Source organism: Lepidothrix coronata, unplaced genomic scaffold, assembly GCF_001604755.1.
Source record: "Lepidothrix coronata isolate B3197 unplaced genomic scaffold, Lepidothrix_coronata-1.0 Scaffold277, whole genome shotgun sequence".
Classification (NCBI taxonomy): Eukaryota; Metazoa; Chordata; class Aves; order Passeriformes; family Pipridae; genus Lepidothrix; species Lepidothrix coronata.
Window position 1 is genome coordinate 333314 of NW_016690457.1, and position 11948 is coordinate 345261.

Here is an 11948-nt window from a genome sequence, read left to right on the forward strand (position 1 = left end):
AGCCCAGGTCTGTCCTGGCTGGCACAGCACAGCACAGTGTTTATGACCTGAGGCAGCACTGCCCAGTACAGTCCAGCATGGCATGGCACAGCCCAGTGTGGCATGGCATGGTAAAGCATGGCCCAGCGTGGCCAGCATGGCACAGCATAGTCCAGTCAGGCACGGCGTGGTCCAACATGGCACAGCTTAGTGTGGCATGGTACAACATGACCTGGCCTGGTTCAGCATGGTACAGCAGAGCCCAGTCCAGCCTAGTACAGCCCAGTCCTGCTGTCTGTTGTGGCCCAGCAAAGCCCAGCATGGCTCAGTTCAGCACAGCACGGCTTGGTGTGTACCCGCACCCCAGTGGGCAGGACAGGGAGGGCACACAGGGAGGCAGGAGGTGCCAGGGGCCCTCTGTGCACCCATCCCAGCTGTGCCCACACTGTCCCAGCACAGAGACACTCCCACCACCACTGCCCTCCGGCCCCGAGCGAGCACCACACAAGGAGCCACTTTCTGTGGAAACAAGGGGACTCTGTGCATGGCCCTCGGTGCCACCCGGCTCCACCGTCCCGAAGTCACCCGCCCGTCACACGGCTGCTGGTGCCCCGGTGCCACCGTGCTCTCCCACCTCACTGGGGCTTTGCTTGTGGCGCAGGGAATGAGCTGTGCTGGAAACGAGCACAGCAGCCGGGTTTGGAAACACACACCCCCCCCCCAAAAAAACCTGGACAACCCCAACCTTGGAGATTTGCTCAGTTACAGGCAGAAGATCAAAACCACGCTGTGAAGTTTGCAAAAAAAACAACCCAACCAAAAACCCCAAGACTCATCTTTCGCTTACCTTGCGCTTCTGGCCGTGCTGGGGCACGTGGTGCAGCTGGGACACGAGGTGCAGCCGCAGGGCAGGGCTGGCCCCATCCCGGCAGCCGTGCTGGCAAAAAAGCGGGATATTTTGCGTTGCTTTCTCTTTTGTTTCTGGTAAAAGTGAGGCAGGCACTCACGTCTCACGCTCTGACCTGCCTGGGAACGGCCGCCCTCCGGCGCGGTCTGAGCAGAAGAGGAAACACCAGGCATGGGAAGCTGTGCTGAGCACCGGGGCTGCCACCACGCCTGAGAGGGGCACTCATTGGGTGCTGGGGGATTGGGCAGCCAGGAAGGGCAGAGAAGCCCTGAATCCGGAGTGGGACACCCCGGGTGGGCGATGCTGGGGTGGCTGCTGGCAGCACTGGTGGCGGGCGGTAAGTGTTGCTGCGGTGCTGGGAGATGAGAGATAACTTCAGAAGACTTTCAGTGAGTGATTCGGGGGTGATAAGGCCAAGGGAGGTGGTGCTGCGATGGAGATGCTCACCCAAAACCACAGGGATGGAGTAAAGGCGGTGAATCCCTGCTGGCAGCGGGCAGGACTGGGGTGAGCAGCACCAGTATCACTGGGGATGGGGGAAGTGAGGGGTCTTGGTGAGAATCGCTCATGTGGCTGCTCCAATACCCCAGTCGAGCAGCATGGTGATCAGGCAACAGCTACAGCGCTGCTCCTTCAGTGCATGGGAAAGGGTATGGGATGCGGGAGCCCCCAGACACTGCCCTATACCACAGGCACCATCACAGCCCAGAACTTCTCCTGCTGGAAGAAATGCAACTCCCTCAACTCTTTCCACTGCTCCTGGTCACCCCTCGGCCCTGCTGGCAACACCTCCTACTCCCTGAATCTCTGGTGAGTTGGGCATTGTGGAGGGGGATGGGGAGCCCATGGGATGTGTCCTGCCTCACCCGGATTTGACCTTGTGCCCACTCCCTCCCCAGCTGGCAGCACAAAGGGTGTAGCCAGTTTGATGCACACAAGATGACAAACTACAAACTGCCACATCACAAGCTGTACATCTTAAACAACGCTGTGGCCTGGGTAGAGGCAAGCTGGGAAGGCCACGTCCACAGGACCCCCAATATCACATTTGTCTTCAACGAGGCCGGTAAGTGCCTGTGGGACCAGGCTGAACACCAGCACCAGGGCCAAAAACTGCCAAAACCACTCAAAACAACATCTTTGCAGAAAAGCCAGATCCACCTCCCTCACGGGTGCCCTTCTCCAAGACTGACGGCCAGCTGAGGCTGCGGGTGCCACGGCCACAGTGCCCTGGCATGGACCAGCCAGCAGAGCGGGAGGCTCGATCCTGGAGGGCAGGAGACAGCGGCTGGACACAAGTAAAAATGCTGTTTGCTGGAGCTGGGACAGTTGGGAGCACTGTGGCAGCCCGGGGAGTGTGGGGGCTCAGTGATGTCACTGTCCTCCCCCCCAAACCCAGCTGTGCCCCATCTGTTTCTCTGCCTTATCGGCTCTGCCTCATCTTCTGGCCATGGGATCTTGCTGCTTCCCATAACAGGATCAGGCCGTGATTCGAAGGGATTACACAGGCAAAACCCCAGATTATACTAATGACGACAACAGATGAAATCTGGACGCTTGTCCCCAGTGAAGCCCCTGCAGCTGGGGACCCCCTGCTCCTCTCAGTTGCTGCCAGGAGGGTCCCAGGGTTGAAGAGGGGCTACCCCAACCAAGGAAATCCCTTGGGCCACCATGTCCCCTCTATTTGTTTCTCCCAGCGCCTGGGATGATTGCAGATCACGCTGATGGCCCAGTAACATACTGGTTTTACTAGGAGGGTGTCTTCATTCCCAGTTTTCTTTACAGGTGGAATGTATGACCGTGATGGTGAAAGATGAAGATGACTCAGGTTGGTTGAGCCTGTGGGGATGTTGGGGACAAGCATCTTCTGGGAGTATTCCCAGGTTCTGGCAGAATGCTCTGCCCCATGCTCTCCCACAGCACCCACAACAGCCAAAAGCTGGGAGAAAGAGGGGTCATCTCCCACCTGACCCTGCCACCCCCCTCTAGTGAACTGTACCCTGAAGGGGAATGGCACCTTTGTGGTCCAGCTACGGCAAAAGACCTGGAGCAGCTACTGGAGTGACTGGAGCAGCAACATCTCTGTTCCCGAGGGTAAGGAAGAGGAGGGGAGGCTGGTGGGATCCTACCAGCTCCCAAAAACATTGATCACTCAGTCAGGCTTGTCCCTCCTGCAGAAATCCTGGAGAGCCCAGTGCTGAGCCACCAACTGGAAAAACTAGGAAGACATGGGCAGCGGGTGCTGAGGCTGAGCTGGCAGGTACAGCGGCATCTCTGGGGACCCTCCTGAGTGTCTCCCCCACCATTTCATCCCCCACACTGTCCACTCTCCCTCCCCAGCCAGTCCTCAAGGGACAAAGGGATGTCAACTACACACTGCACGCCCACATGCCAGCGTGTGGCTGTGCTGAGCTGGACGAGGAGGACATTGTGGTGCTGGGGTGGGAGGTGAGGGAGTACAACCTCACCCTGTCTGGAGCTGAATACGAAATCCTGCTGAGGGCCGTCAACGCCGCTGGGCCAGGGCCGGCGTCACAGCTCCACGTGCCGGCAGAGCAGCATAGAGGTACCTATCCCACAGGAGGGCCGAGCTCCCCTGGTAGCCCCTCAGGGAGTTGTTATTTCCAGCTATCCCTCATTTCATCCCAGATCTCAGCTTCAAGGATGTCAGCGTGGCCGGTAGCACCGTGACGGCACAATGGGAAGCACCAATCCCGGGCGAGGCCTATTGCTTCGAGCAGCAGGTCCTGGCAGAAGCCCCCCAACAGGGTGTCTGCATCCAAGAGGAATTCCCTGCCAAGAGCATCCACGTGGAGAAAGGCAAGGGAGCACCCCAAGCCCCCCACCTGGGGTCAGAGCTTGGTGGGGGTCTAACCAGCACCCCCGGTTCCTGCCCCAGGAGCACTGAGAGTGCCGGCGTGTCATCGCCTTGCCGTGCACGGCTGGGACCCGGAGCAGGGCTGGGCCACCTTCGCCCTGTGGCACCACTATGCCAACAATGGTATGTGTGGGAGCACAGCACATCTATGCCTGGTTTAACTACAGAAAGGGGTTCCAGAAACACTCCCCCCTTTTTTGGCACCACTACCTGTAGGCTCGCTGGCCGTGCCCATTGACATCAGCAGCGGAGATGCCGGCGTCGTCCTCCAGTGGAAACCGTCCCCCCGCGCCGCCTGTCCTGGGGTGCTGGCCAAGTACCTCATCTGCCACATGGCCGAGAGGGCCAACATGACCTGTGAGTGGGACTCCTCTAGCCCTGTGGGGCAGGAGGAGGGTGCTGCCCAGGCAGCTGCCAGACTGCTGCCCATTTGTTGTTTGCCCAGACAGTGAAGCTGATGCCACAGCAGTGAACTACACCCTCCAAAACCTCCAGCCCGGCACAGCCTACAGGGTGGGTGTTTGGGAAGTGACAAAGGACAGCGAGGGGACCTGCAGTGCTTGGAAGAAATTCCAGACCAAGGCGTTAGGTAACGGTTGGGATCCCATCCTCTCCCCACTCCCCATGGGGTGCTCGCCCTCACCCCGAAATGTCTCCTGTGTCCCATGTGGGGTGTTGGGGACAGGAATGCCACCACCCAGCCATGCCTGTCCCCAGGTCCTCAGGGAGCAGTGTGGAGAGCCAACCTGAAGTACCTGGGCATCTCGCTCAGTGTCCCCGTCATGGCTGCCATCTACCACCTGACCAAAAAGAGGTGACAGCAGCACCCTTGCCACCCACACAGCTCAGGTCACCCCCCATTGCCCAACCCCTCACTAACCACCCCCTCCCTTCCCAGGGCTCGCCACCTCCTCTTCCCACCTCTTCCTAAGCCTGTGGGCACCAATGCCATCCAGTTCTCTGCCGGTGAGAAGGGCCAGGTGAGATGCAAGGTGCTGCCCACAAACACCCACACATGGTCCTGGCAAGGGACATTCCACCCCAAACCCACCCAACCCTTAGGGCCAGACCTGGATAGGCCTCCTGGAGCCCTCGGAGAGGTTCAACCCAGCTGAGCTGCTGCTGACGGAGCTGAATCCCAGCAAGGAGACAACTGACACCACCACACAGACTGATGTGCCTCGTCCCAGCGTGCCACAGCCCAACGTGCCACAGCCCAGTCTTGTGATGGAAAAACCAGCAGAGGTGCTGGTGGTGTGTCCGCCAGGCTGTGAGGAGGAGATGACCTTTGCCTACCGCAGGCAGGAGATGCTGAGCCCAGTGGGATTTCCACCGCCTGGCAGCACCAGTTGCACTGGGCACCCACCCGGCAAGGAGGAGGAGGAGGAGGAGGAAGAGGAGGGAAGGCAGGAGCTATGCCAGCCGCTGATCCCCATTGCCCTGCTCATCTCCAACAAATCCATCATCATCGGGGACCAGGAAGGATGGAATCTATCGCAGGAGAAGTCGGTACCATAGCCATCACCAGGCTGGAGCAGCAGGGATGGATGGCAGGAATAGGGTGTCCAATGGGGTGCTGAGTGTGTGGGATGCTGGGTGCCTACCCCATGGGATCATGGTCAAGCCAGCACTTTCAGGGGGTTTTCTGGTTTCCAGGACAAGGAAGGTGATGTCTCTGGATTCTGTGTTGCACCATGCCAGGTTTTAGCCACACACTTCCCAGCCTCAATTTTTCACCAGGAATAAAAACCAAGGGATGGTGGCTCCAGAGTCTGTCCAGGGCTGAGGGTATTTCCTTGGCTGGATCAGGAGGAGAGGGAGAACTTCATCCCTGCCAGCTTCCACCGCTGGGACCAGCATCCCCTCCATGGGATGGGGATGCAAAGCACCAAACACCATCTACCTGCAAAAAAAAAAAAAAAAATCGGCAAAAAATAAAGAGAAAAAAAAAAAAGGCAAACATAAAAAAATTAAGTAACTCCACAAAGCAGCAGGGCTGAGATGGTTTTTCCTCGCCTGACCCGGGCAGATTGCAGCAAGGATTTAGAGCCGAGGGCAATCCATGGCGCTGCAGAGGACACAGCCGGTCTGGGGTGATCCCTCGCCCCCCCCCAGCCCCTTCGTGTGGGGCCACGTTGCCGCCTTGGGCTTTATCTGGGGCAGAATTGGAGATGAGAAGCGATTTGTGGTTTTCTCTGCCTGGCGGCGTCGGCGCTGACTTGCTGAGAGAGCAAAAAATTTTAAAAAACTACAAACTACGTGGGGTTGGTAGCACGGGGAAGTCCAGGTAAGGCACCGCCGCGGTGTCTCAGCCACCAGCACACGGCTCGGCCTCCCCGCTGCTGCTTTTAGCTCGTGTTTTGCAAAGGATTTCACCAAAATCGCGCTCGCAGCACCAGCACCGCGGGCGGAAACGACGCCGATGCCTAGCGGAGACACCGCACCGGGAGCGCGGGGCTGCGGGGCGGCATGGTCACCTCGCAACCCCCGCCAGGGACGGGTGGGCTGGGATTTATGGCCATTCCCAGCGCTCCAGAGGTGAAGTGGCTGCGATGGTGTTTCTCCCATGGCTGGGGGTCCCGTTCAGGACCCGCATCACTGTGCTACCGTCCTCGTGCCCACCAGCGTCCGGCATCTTCACCCAGCCCAGGACGTTCAGCTGCTGATGAAGCCACGAGGTGGCATCAGCCCCACGTCCCCACGGCGCTTCCCAACCTCTTGGCAGAGCAAATTCATCCTTCCCTCCCCGCCACGCATCACCTCACAGGCCCCCCGTGTCCTCTCTTGCGCACCCCAAATCCCTGGGGATCGGCTGGAGATCTGGCGTCCTGCCACTCAGAAACCCAGGCGCGGGGATCAGATTTAGGGATTTTGTTGGGATTTGGGCGATGCCAGGCTCACTGTCGGAGCACACCAGGCACACAGGGAGGAAGTATCCGGTTACAGGAGCGGGTGCACACTCGCGTTTCAGCCCCGGCCCCTGTTTACAGCCCGGGGTCAGAGCAATGAAGGAAACAGCTCTGGGGTCACGGCTCAGCACGGCTGGGTGGCAGCAGTAAACACATTGCCCGTCTCGGGGCCAGAGCCGACGCCAGTTAATCATTCCGGTTCACTGAATGAGTTCACAGCAGGACAGACAGTCCCAATTGCTGCATTAAAAACACCCTAGGGAGGGGGAACAGCAGACCCCCCATGGTGGCACCCTCCAGGGATCCATCCCACCCATGGTGCCGCTCACACCCCCTCTGATGCCTTCAGGGTTGGCCTTGTGCATCTTTTCCCACACGTGTCTCGAGCTGGCCAGTGCTCTGACAGGAACATGGTGCCCGTGAACAACGTGCCGGGGAAAACTAATCAAGCCATAACTTGCCAATTAGTGCAAGCGAGTGGCTCAGGACTTTCTAATTAGTTTAAATTTCACAGGATTGTTTTCCAAATGAGTCCCCAGGAGCTGTGTTGAGCCTGGCGACCCAAGGGTAGCTGCCAGGCCAGACTTTGCAGCCAGGACATGACCTTCCCTGCTCCTCCATCCGGATCCGAATGGGTGCAGGACCCAGACATGCTACAGGGCATCGATTATGCCTGGTGAGAGCCACCACCACCCACAGCCTGAGGGTGGGCAACTCGTTACACCCAACAGGAGACTCCAGGATAAGCAGCCACAAGCCATCACAGCAGGGAAAATAAAGGTCAGCCCAGCTGAGGGGTGTAATGGTGGGGGCACAAGGGGTTCAGCATCGATCCCAAAGTCACCTCAAGCTATGGGTTCCCCTATTCACACCCACTGGTGCCAGCACTGCCCACACACCACTAGTGACAGTGCTGTTTCCCTGGGCAAACATGGAGCATCCCTGCTTTAAAGGGGAAAAACCTCATCTTATTCCCTCCCTATTCCCACAGAGTCCCAGTCATGTGTTCCCAAAAGTAAATGGCACGAGGGACATGTGCAGGTGGATTTACCTGCAAGTGGAAAACTCAGCACCACATCCCAAGAAAGCAGGTGGGGCAGCCAGAGCTGCAGCAAGGTGGTGGGAGCCTGGGGATTTGCCTTGAGCTCCCTGATTTTCTAGAATCATAAAAGTTGGAAAAGCCCTCCAAGATTATCGAGTCAAATCATTAACCCAGCACACCAGCCAAGCCCACCACTAAACCACGTTCCCAGGTGCCACATCCACATGGCTTTTAAATCCCTCCAGGGATGGGGACTCCACCACTGCCGTGGGCAGCGTGTTCTTGTGCCTGACCACCTTTGGGTGGAGAAATTTTTCCTGAAACCTCCCCTGCAGCAACTTGAAGCCATTTCCTCTTGATTTTGGGGGATGTAAGCTCAGATGGCACCAGAGGAAAAACATAAAACAGCTTGAGTGGTTCACTATGGCCCCATCAGCATCAGCCCTTCGGACGTCTAAGCCCCCAGGGAAGACAAGGTCCATCCCTGTGGGTCCAGGCTGATATTTTTTCCCCAGATTAAGATGTTTTGCTCCCAGATTGAGGAGTTTAACCTGTTTCTCAGCCTCGGAGAAACAGCCCCACAGAGCCACAGCCTGGTTTTAGCATGGGAAGCAAAGAAGAATGTTGCAACCCTGCAACCCCTTCCCTCGCTCGTTCATCCATTCCTTTCCCAGTCCCTTCCCTCACCCATCTATCCCTCCCTCACCCATTCATCCCTCCCTCTCCCACCCCTTTCCCTACACCCAGCACCCTTTCCTCCTGCCTGAGCCCCATCCCAGAGAAGAGCCGATGCCGATGGGATGTTTGAGCCCAGCTCGACCATCAGCTATGGCTAAGAGCAGGATTATTTGCCAGGCAAAAAGCCTGTCACCACCTCCACAATGCCACCCGCTGCCAGGCAGATTAGGTGACTAAATCCCTAAGCAAACAAACTGATCCCTGGGATTTTTTTTTAGGGTTTTTTATTTTTTAAGCAGAACTCAAAGGCTGTGTCTCGCCCCAGCGGTGAACAGCTCATTTCATCCACCCCCCCAGCACTGGCAAAACCTCGGTGGGCGGGATGCTCGGCAGATCCCTGGGGCAGTAAAATCTCAGCAGCTTCGGAATTTGGGCTTTTCCTCTCTAAAAAAAGCTTCTGGAATTCTTCTCATAGCAAAAAAACCTCCATGCATAGCTGGCACAGGCATCCTGCAGTGGGGAAGGGGCTGCGTGGCCCACAGCTGGACAGACAGACACATCTGGACAAAGAGCCTCCAGCCACAGCTGGGCTCAGCTTGTTTTGAAAGTCACGGGTATTTCAGCGCCGGCGTTTTGCAACCATTCGGTGTCACAACAACAACAACAACTCGGTTCTACTTCGCAAACAGGCCCCGCGGCCACCCTGGCTCTTTCCTGCTCACGTCAGCCCGAACCTGCCTGCAACAGGCTCACCCGGGCCAGCACTGTTTCCAAAACCAAGGAGGGAAAACGACTTCAAGCAGCACCAAAACTGAATATTTAACAAACCGAGGAGGGCTCGGAGCTGCCCCTGGGACTGCACTGGGTGCTCAGCTCACTTCAAAATCCCGCTGGGATGCTGCCTGTCCCAGCATGTGAGCTGGAAGAAGACGGTGAAAACCATCTTCTACCTTCAGAGGGAAGCTCGGGTGATGGCAGGAAGCATTTTCTTTCTGCAGTTTTAACGTTTTCGGATGGCTGCTCTCAGGGCCGGCAGCCCCGGGGGCAGCTCAGACGCTGGCACGGCCAGAGCTTTCCAGGCTTTGGCAGCTGCAAAGCCGCAGCTATTGAATTGTGGTTGTTTTTCTTTTCAACGGAAACTTTATAATAATAGTAAAAGAAATCATAAATCCAGGGTGTAGGGAGGTGGGAGGCCGCCTCCGTGCGCTTCCCTGGGTATCGGGTGATCGGGAAGGGGAGGACGCAGCGCTCTTATCAGCACACGCGTTGCCTGCCCACTTGGCAGCGGAGCCGGCCGGAGGTTTGCAGCATAAACATATTTTGCTCAAGCAGGCGGCCAGAGTTGACCTAAGGACAACTCGATAAGAACCAGAGAACCCCCCAAAATCCCCTATTTACAGCACACCACCCCCTCCCGCAACCGTGCAGGCTCAACCCGGAGCAAGCAGCCTGCCTGGCTGTGCAGCGATACACAGGACCAAAAGCAACGCCCCCTCTCCCAGCTCCGCTCCCCCGATGTTTACCAGCTCTTCGCAGGCAGATCGACTCTCTCTCGTTTTTTCACAGACCAAACCGCCAGGAAAGCGGAGGGAACCGGCTCAGCCCCTCCCGGGACCGTTCGGCAGCACCCTCCCCACCGGCACTGTCCGCCACAGCCACCTCCAACCAGCTGGGACCTCCCGGGCTATCGCTGCCTCCATCGCCGGGCCGCAATGTGGTGACATTTACACAGCTGCTCAGCAGGAAAATGCCTCTCCCTGCTCCACACAAATGCCTGCATTAAAAAATAATGGGACGCAGGCTTGCTAATGTGGTTGCGAAAGGGCAGGGGGCATCCCTGCAAGCTGCCTTGAACTCAGAATATTCTGTGGTTCTGATTCTCCCCCCCAAAATTGAGCTTAATCTGAGGGTTTTTTTGTTGAAATCAGCTCAAACTTGCTGTTTATTGCAGAGTGGTGGGGAAGAAAAAAAAGGGCATAACCCTGTTTCGGAAGACTTTAAGGTTGGGGAATGGGAGGAGAGATCAGAGCCGTGGGGTTTGACAGGGTCACACCATCATTCCTGCCCCAGAGCAAGGATGAGGTGACAGTGAGCAGTGAGGGTGACAGCCCCGACTTCTCCCTTCTCAGCGGGGAACACCCAGAGCAGCCCAGCAGGGAGGGAGGTGGTGGCACACGGCCCACACGAGCAAGGTTTTAGCTGTGGGGAGATTTGGGGGTCAGGGCGTGGGGTGTCCCCGCGGCAGGGGTCGGGCACCCACCCCGTGCTCGATGGGGGTTTCTCTGCGATCTGTGAAGCGGCGCCGGGGAGTGACAGGAAACACAGCCGGGGTGGGGAGCGGCGCTGGGAGCAAAGTCCTATCGCTCCACGTCCCTGTCACAGGGTATGGCCGTGTCACCTGCAAATCCCAGACCGGCGCGGGAGCCCTGGGCTGGGTGAGCGCCATCCCCGTGCGCACTGTTTGTGTGCCAACACGTCACGCGCCGCCGCTGGATGGCTCGGCATAGGGGGGGAATTTTTTAGTGTTGTTGTTTTTGAGTGTGTTGGGTTTTTTTTTTAAACAAAGCCAAAATATTTGTGTCCCCGCAGGGACGACTCTGGGTCACCGAACACGGGGCGCCGCACTGGAGTCCCGGCGGGAGAGGGGACACCCGGCTCGGGGGGGAGGGTCCGGTGCCAGCGGCTCCTTATTCAGTCTCCAGTGTTTATACATAGACATGTTTGTGCGCGGCGCCGGCCCCTTCCTCTCTCCCAACAACTGGATAAAAGTCAAAAAGTCATAGAAATTTTCCATCGCCGGAGGACAGGAGGGAGAGAGCAGTGACTGTGCAAGGGACTGGGCAGTGCCACAGCGAGGGACCCCAAATGAGGGGGTCAGACCCAAAAAAACAAGGGCTTGGGTTTGATATAGTGAATAAAGGAGGTGGTTTGCTCCCGGCAGCCTGGGGCAAGGCATCGGTAGCACCCGCCGCCATCGGGGTTTGTGGGTTGTCCCGGTCTATGATCCCCTTGGAACGATGCTCGCAGGGGACGGGACATGTGGCACATGCAACAGGTCCATCCAGCTGCTCCAGGCCCCGCTTTTTGGCACAAACCCACCGCGGTTGCCCGCAGTTTCCCCCGCCCCCCCGCGCCCGGAGGAGCTCAGTGCCCGCACCGGGCTGGGAAAAGCTGCGATTCCTGTCAAGCCAGTGGGGAAAGCCCCGGCGCAGGGATGCGGGGACTTCGCCTGTGGTTTCCGTGGGCGGGAGCGGCTCCGGCAAACAGGCGACTGAGTCAGCGGGCGGAGGGGCGGCCGCGATGCCGCCCCAGCATGTCGGGGTGCACGGCTGCTTCCCGGAGCCCTGGCACAGCTCTGCCGCTGCCGCGTGAAGGGGAACCCCCAGAGCCCTGAAATGGTGCCAGGGCCAAGCCATGCCATCCACAGCCGGAGGTTAGAGCAAACCCAAAGCAAGGCCCGGTGCTCCTGGGGACTGTGTGTGTCCCCTTCAAGTGTTCGACCTGGAGGTGAACAGGTCCCCCTGAACCCCCATCAGTACCGACTACTGCTCCCCA

At 58.1% G+C, this 11948-nt stretch overlaps 2 protein-coding genes across 4 annotated transcripts; both read left to right on the forward strand.

Annotated features, from left to right (window-relative positions):
* Positions 1-937: 937 nt before the first annotated feature.
* Positions 938-4292, forward strand: IL12RB1 (interleukin 12 receptor subunit beta 1). 3 transcript variants are annotated; one of them, XM_017836387.1, is made up of 9 exons: positions 938-1223; positions 1579-1696; positions 1786-1952; positions 2033-2184; positions 2660-2714; positions 2876-2980; positions 3064-3146; positions 3227-3452; positions 3536-4292. In XM_017836387.1, the coding sequence occupies exons 1-9, from the start codon at positions 1187-1189 to the stop codon at positions 4000-4002; spliced, it is 1410 nt and encodes a 469-aa protein (XP_017691876.1). In that variant the 5' UTR covers positions 938-1186; the 3' UTR covers positions 4003-4292. The 3 variants fall into 3 exon arrangements, with proteins under 3 accessions (XP_017691876.1, XP_017691874.1, XP_017691875.1); XM_017836385.1 differs by having other exon boundaries at positions 938-1696; XM_017836386.1 differs by having other exon boundaries at positions 938-1696; positions 2672-2714.
* Positions 4003-5662, forward strand: LOC108507973 (interleukin-12 receptor subunit beta-1-like). Its single transcript, XM_017836389.1, has 5 exons — positions 4003-4121; positions 4210-4353; positions 4482-4578; positions 4663-4744; positions 4827-5662. Exons 1-5 carry the CDS (start codon positions 4097-4099, stop codon positions 5280-5282), a joined length of 804 nt encoding a protein of 267 aa, XP_017691878.1. The 5' UTR covers positions 4003-4096; the 3' UTR covers positions 5283-5662.
* Positions 5663-11948: the final 6286 nt, after the last annotated feature.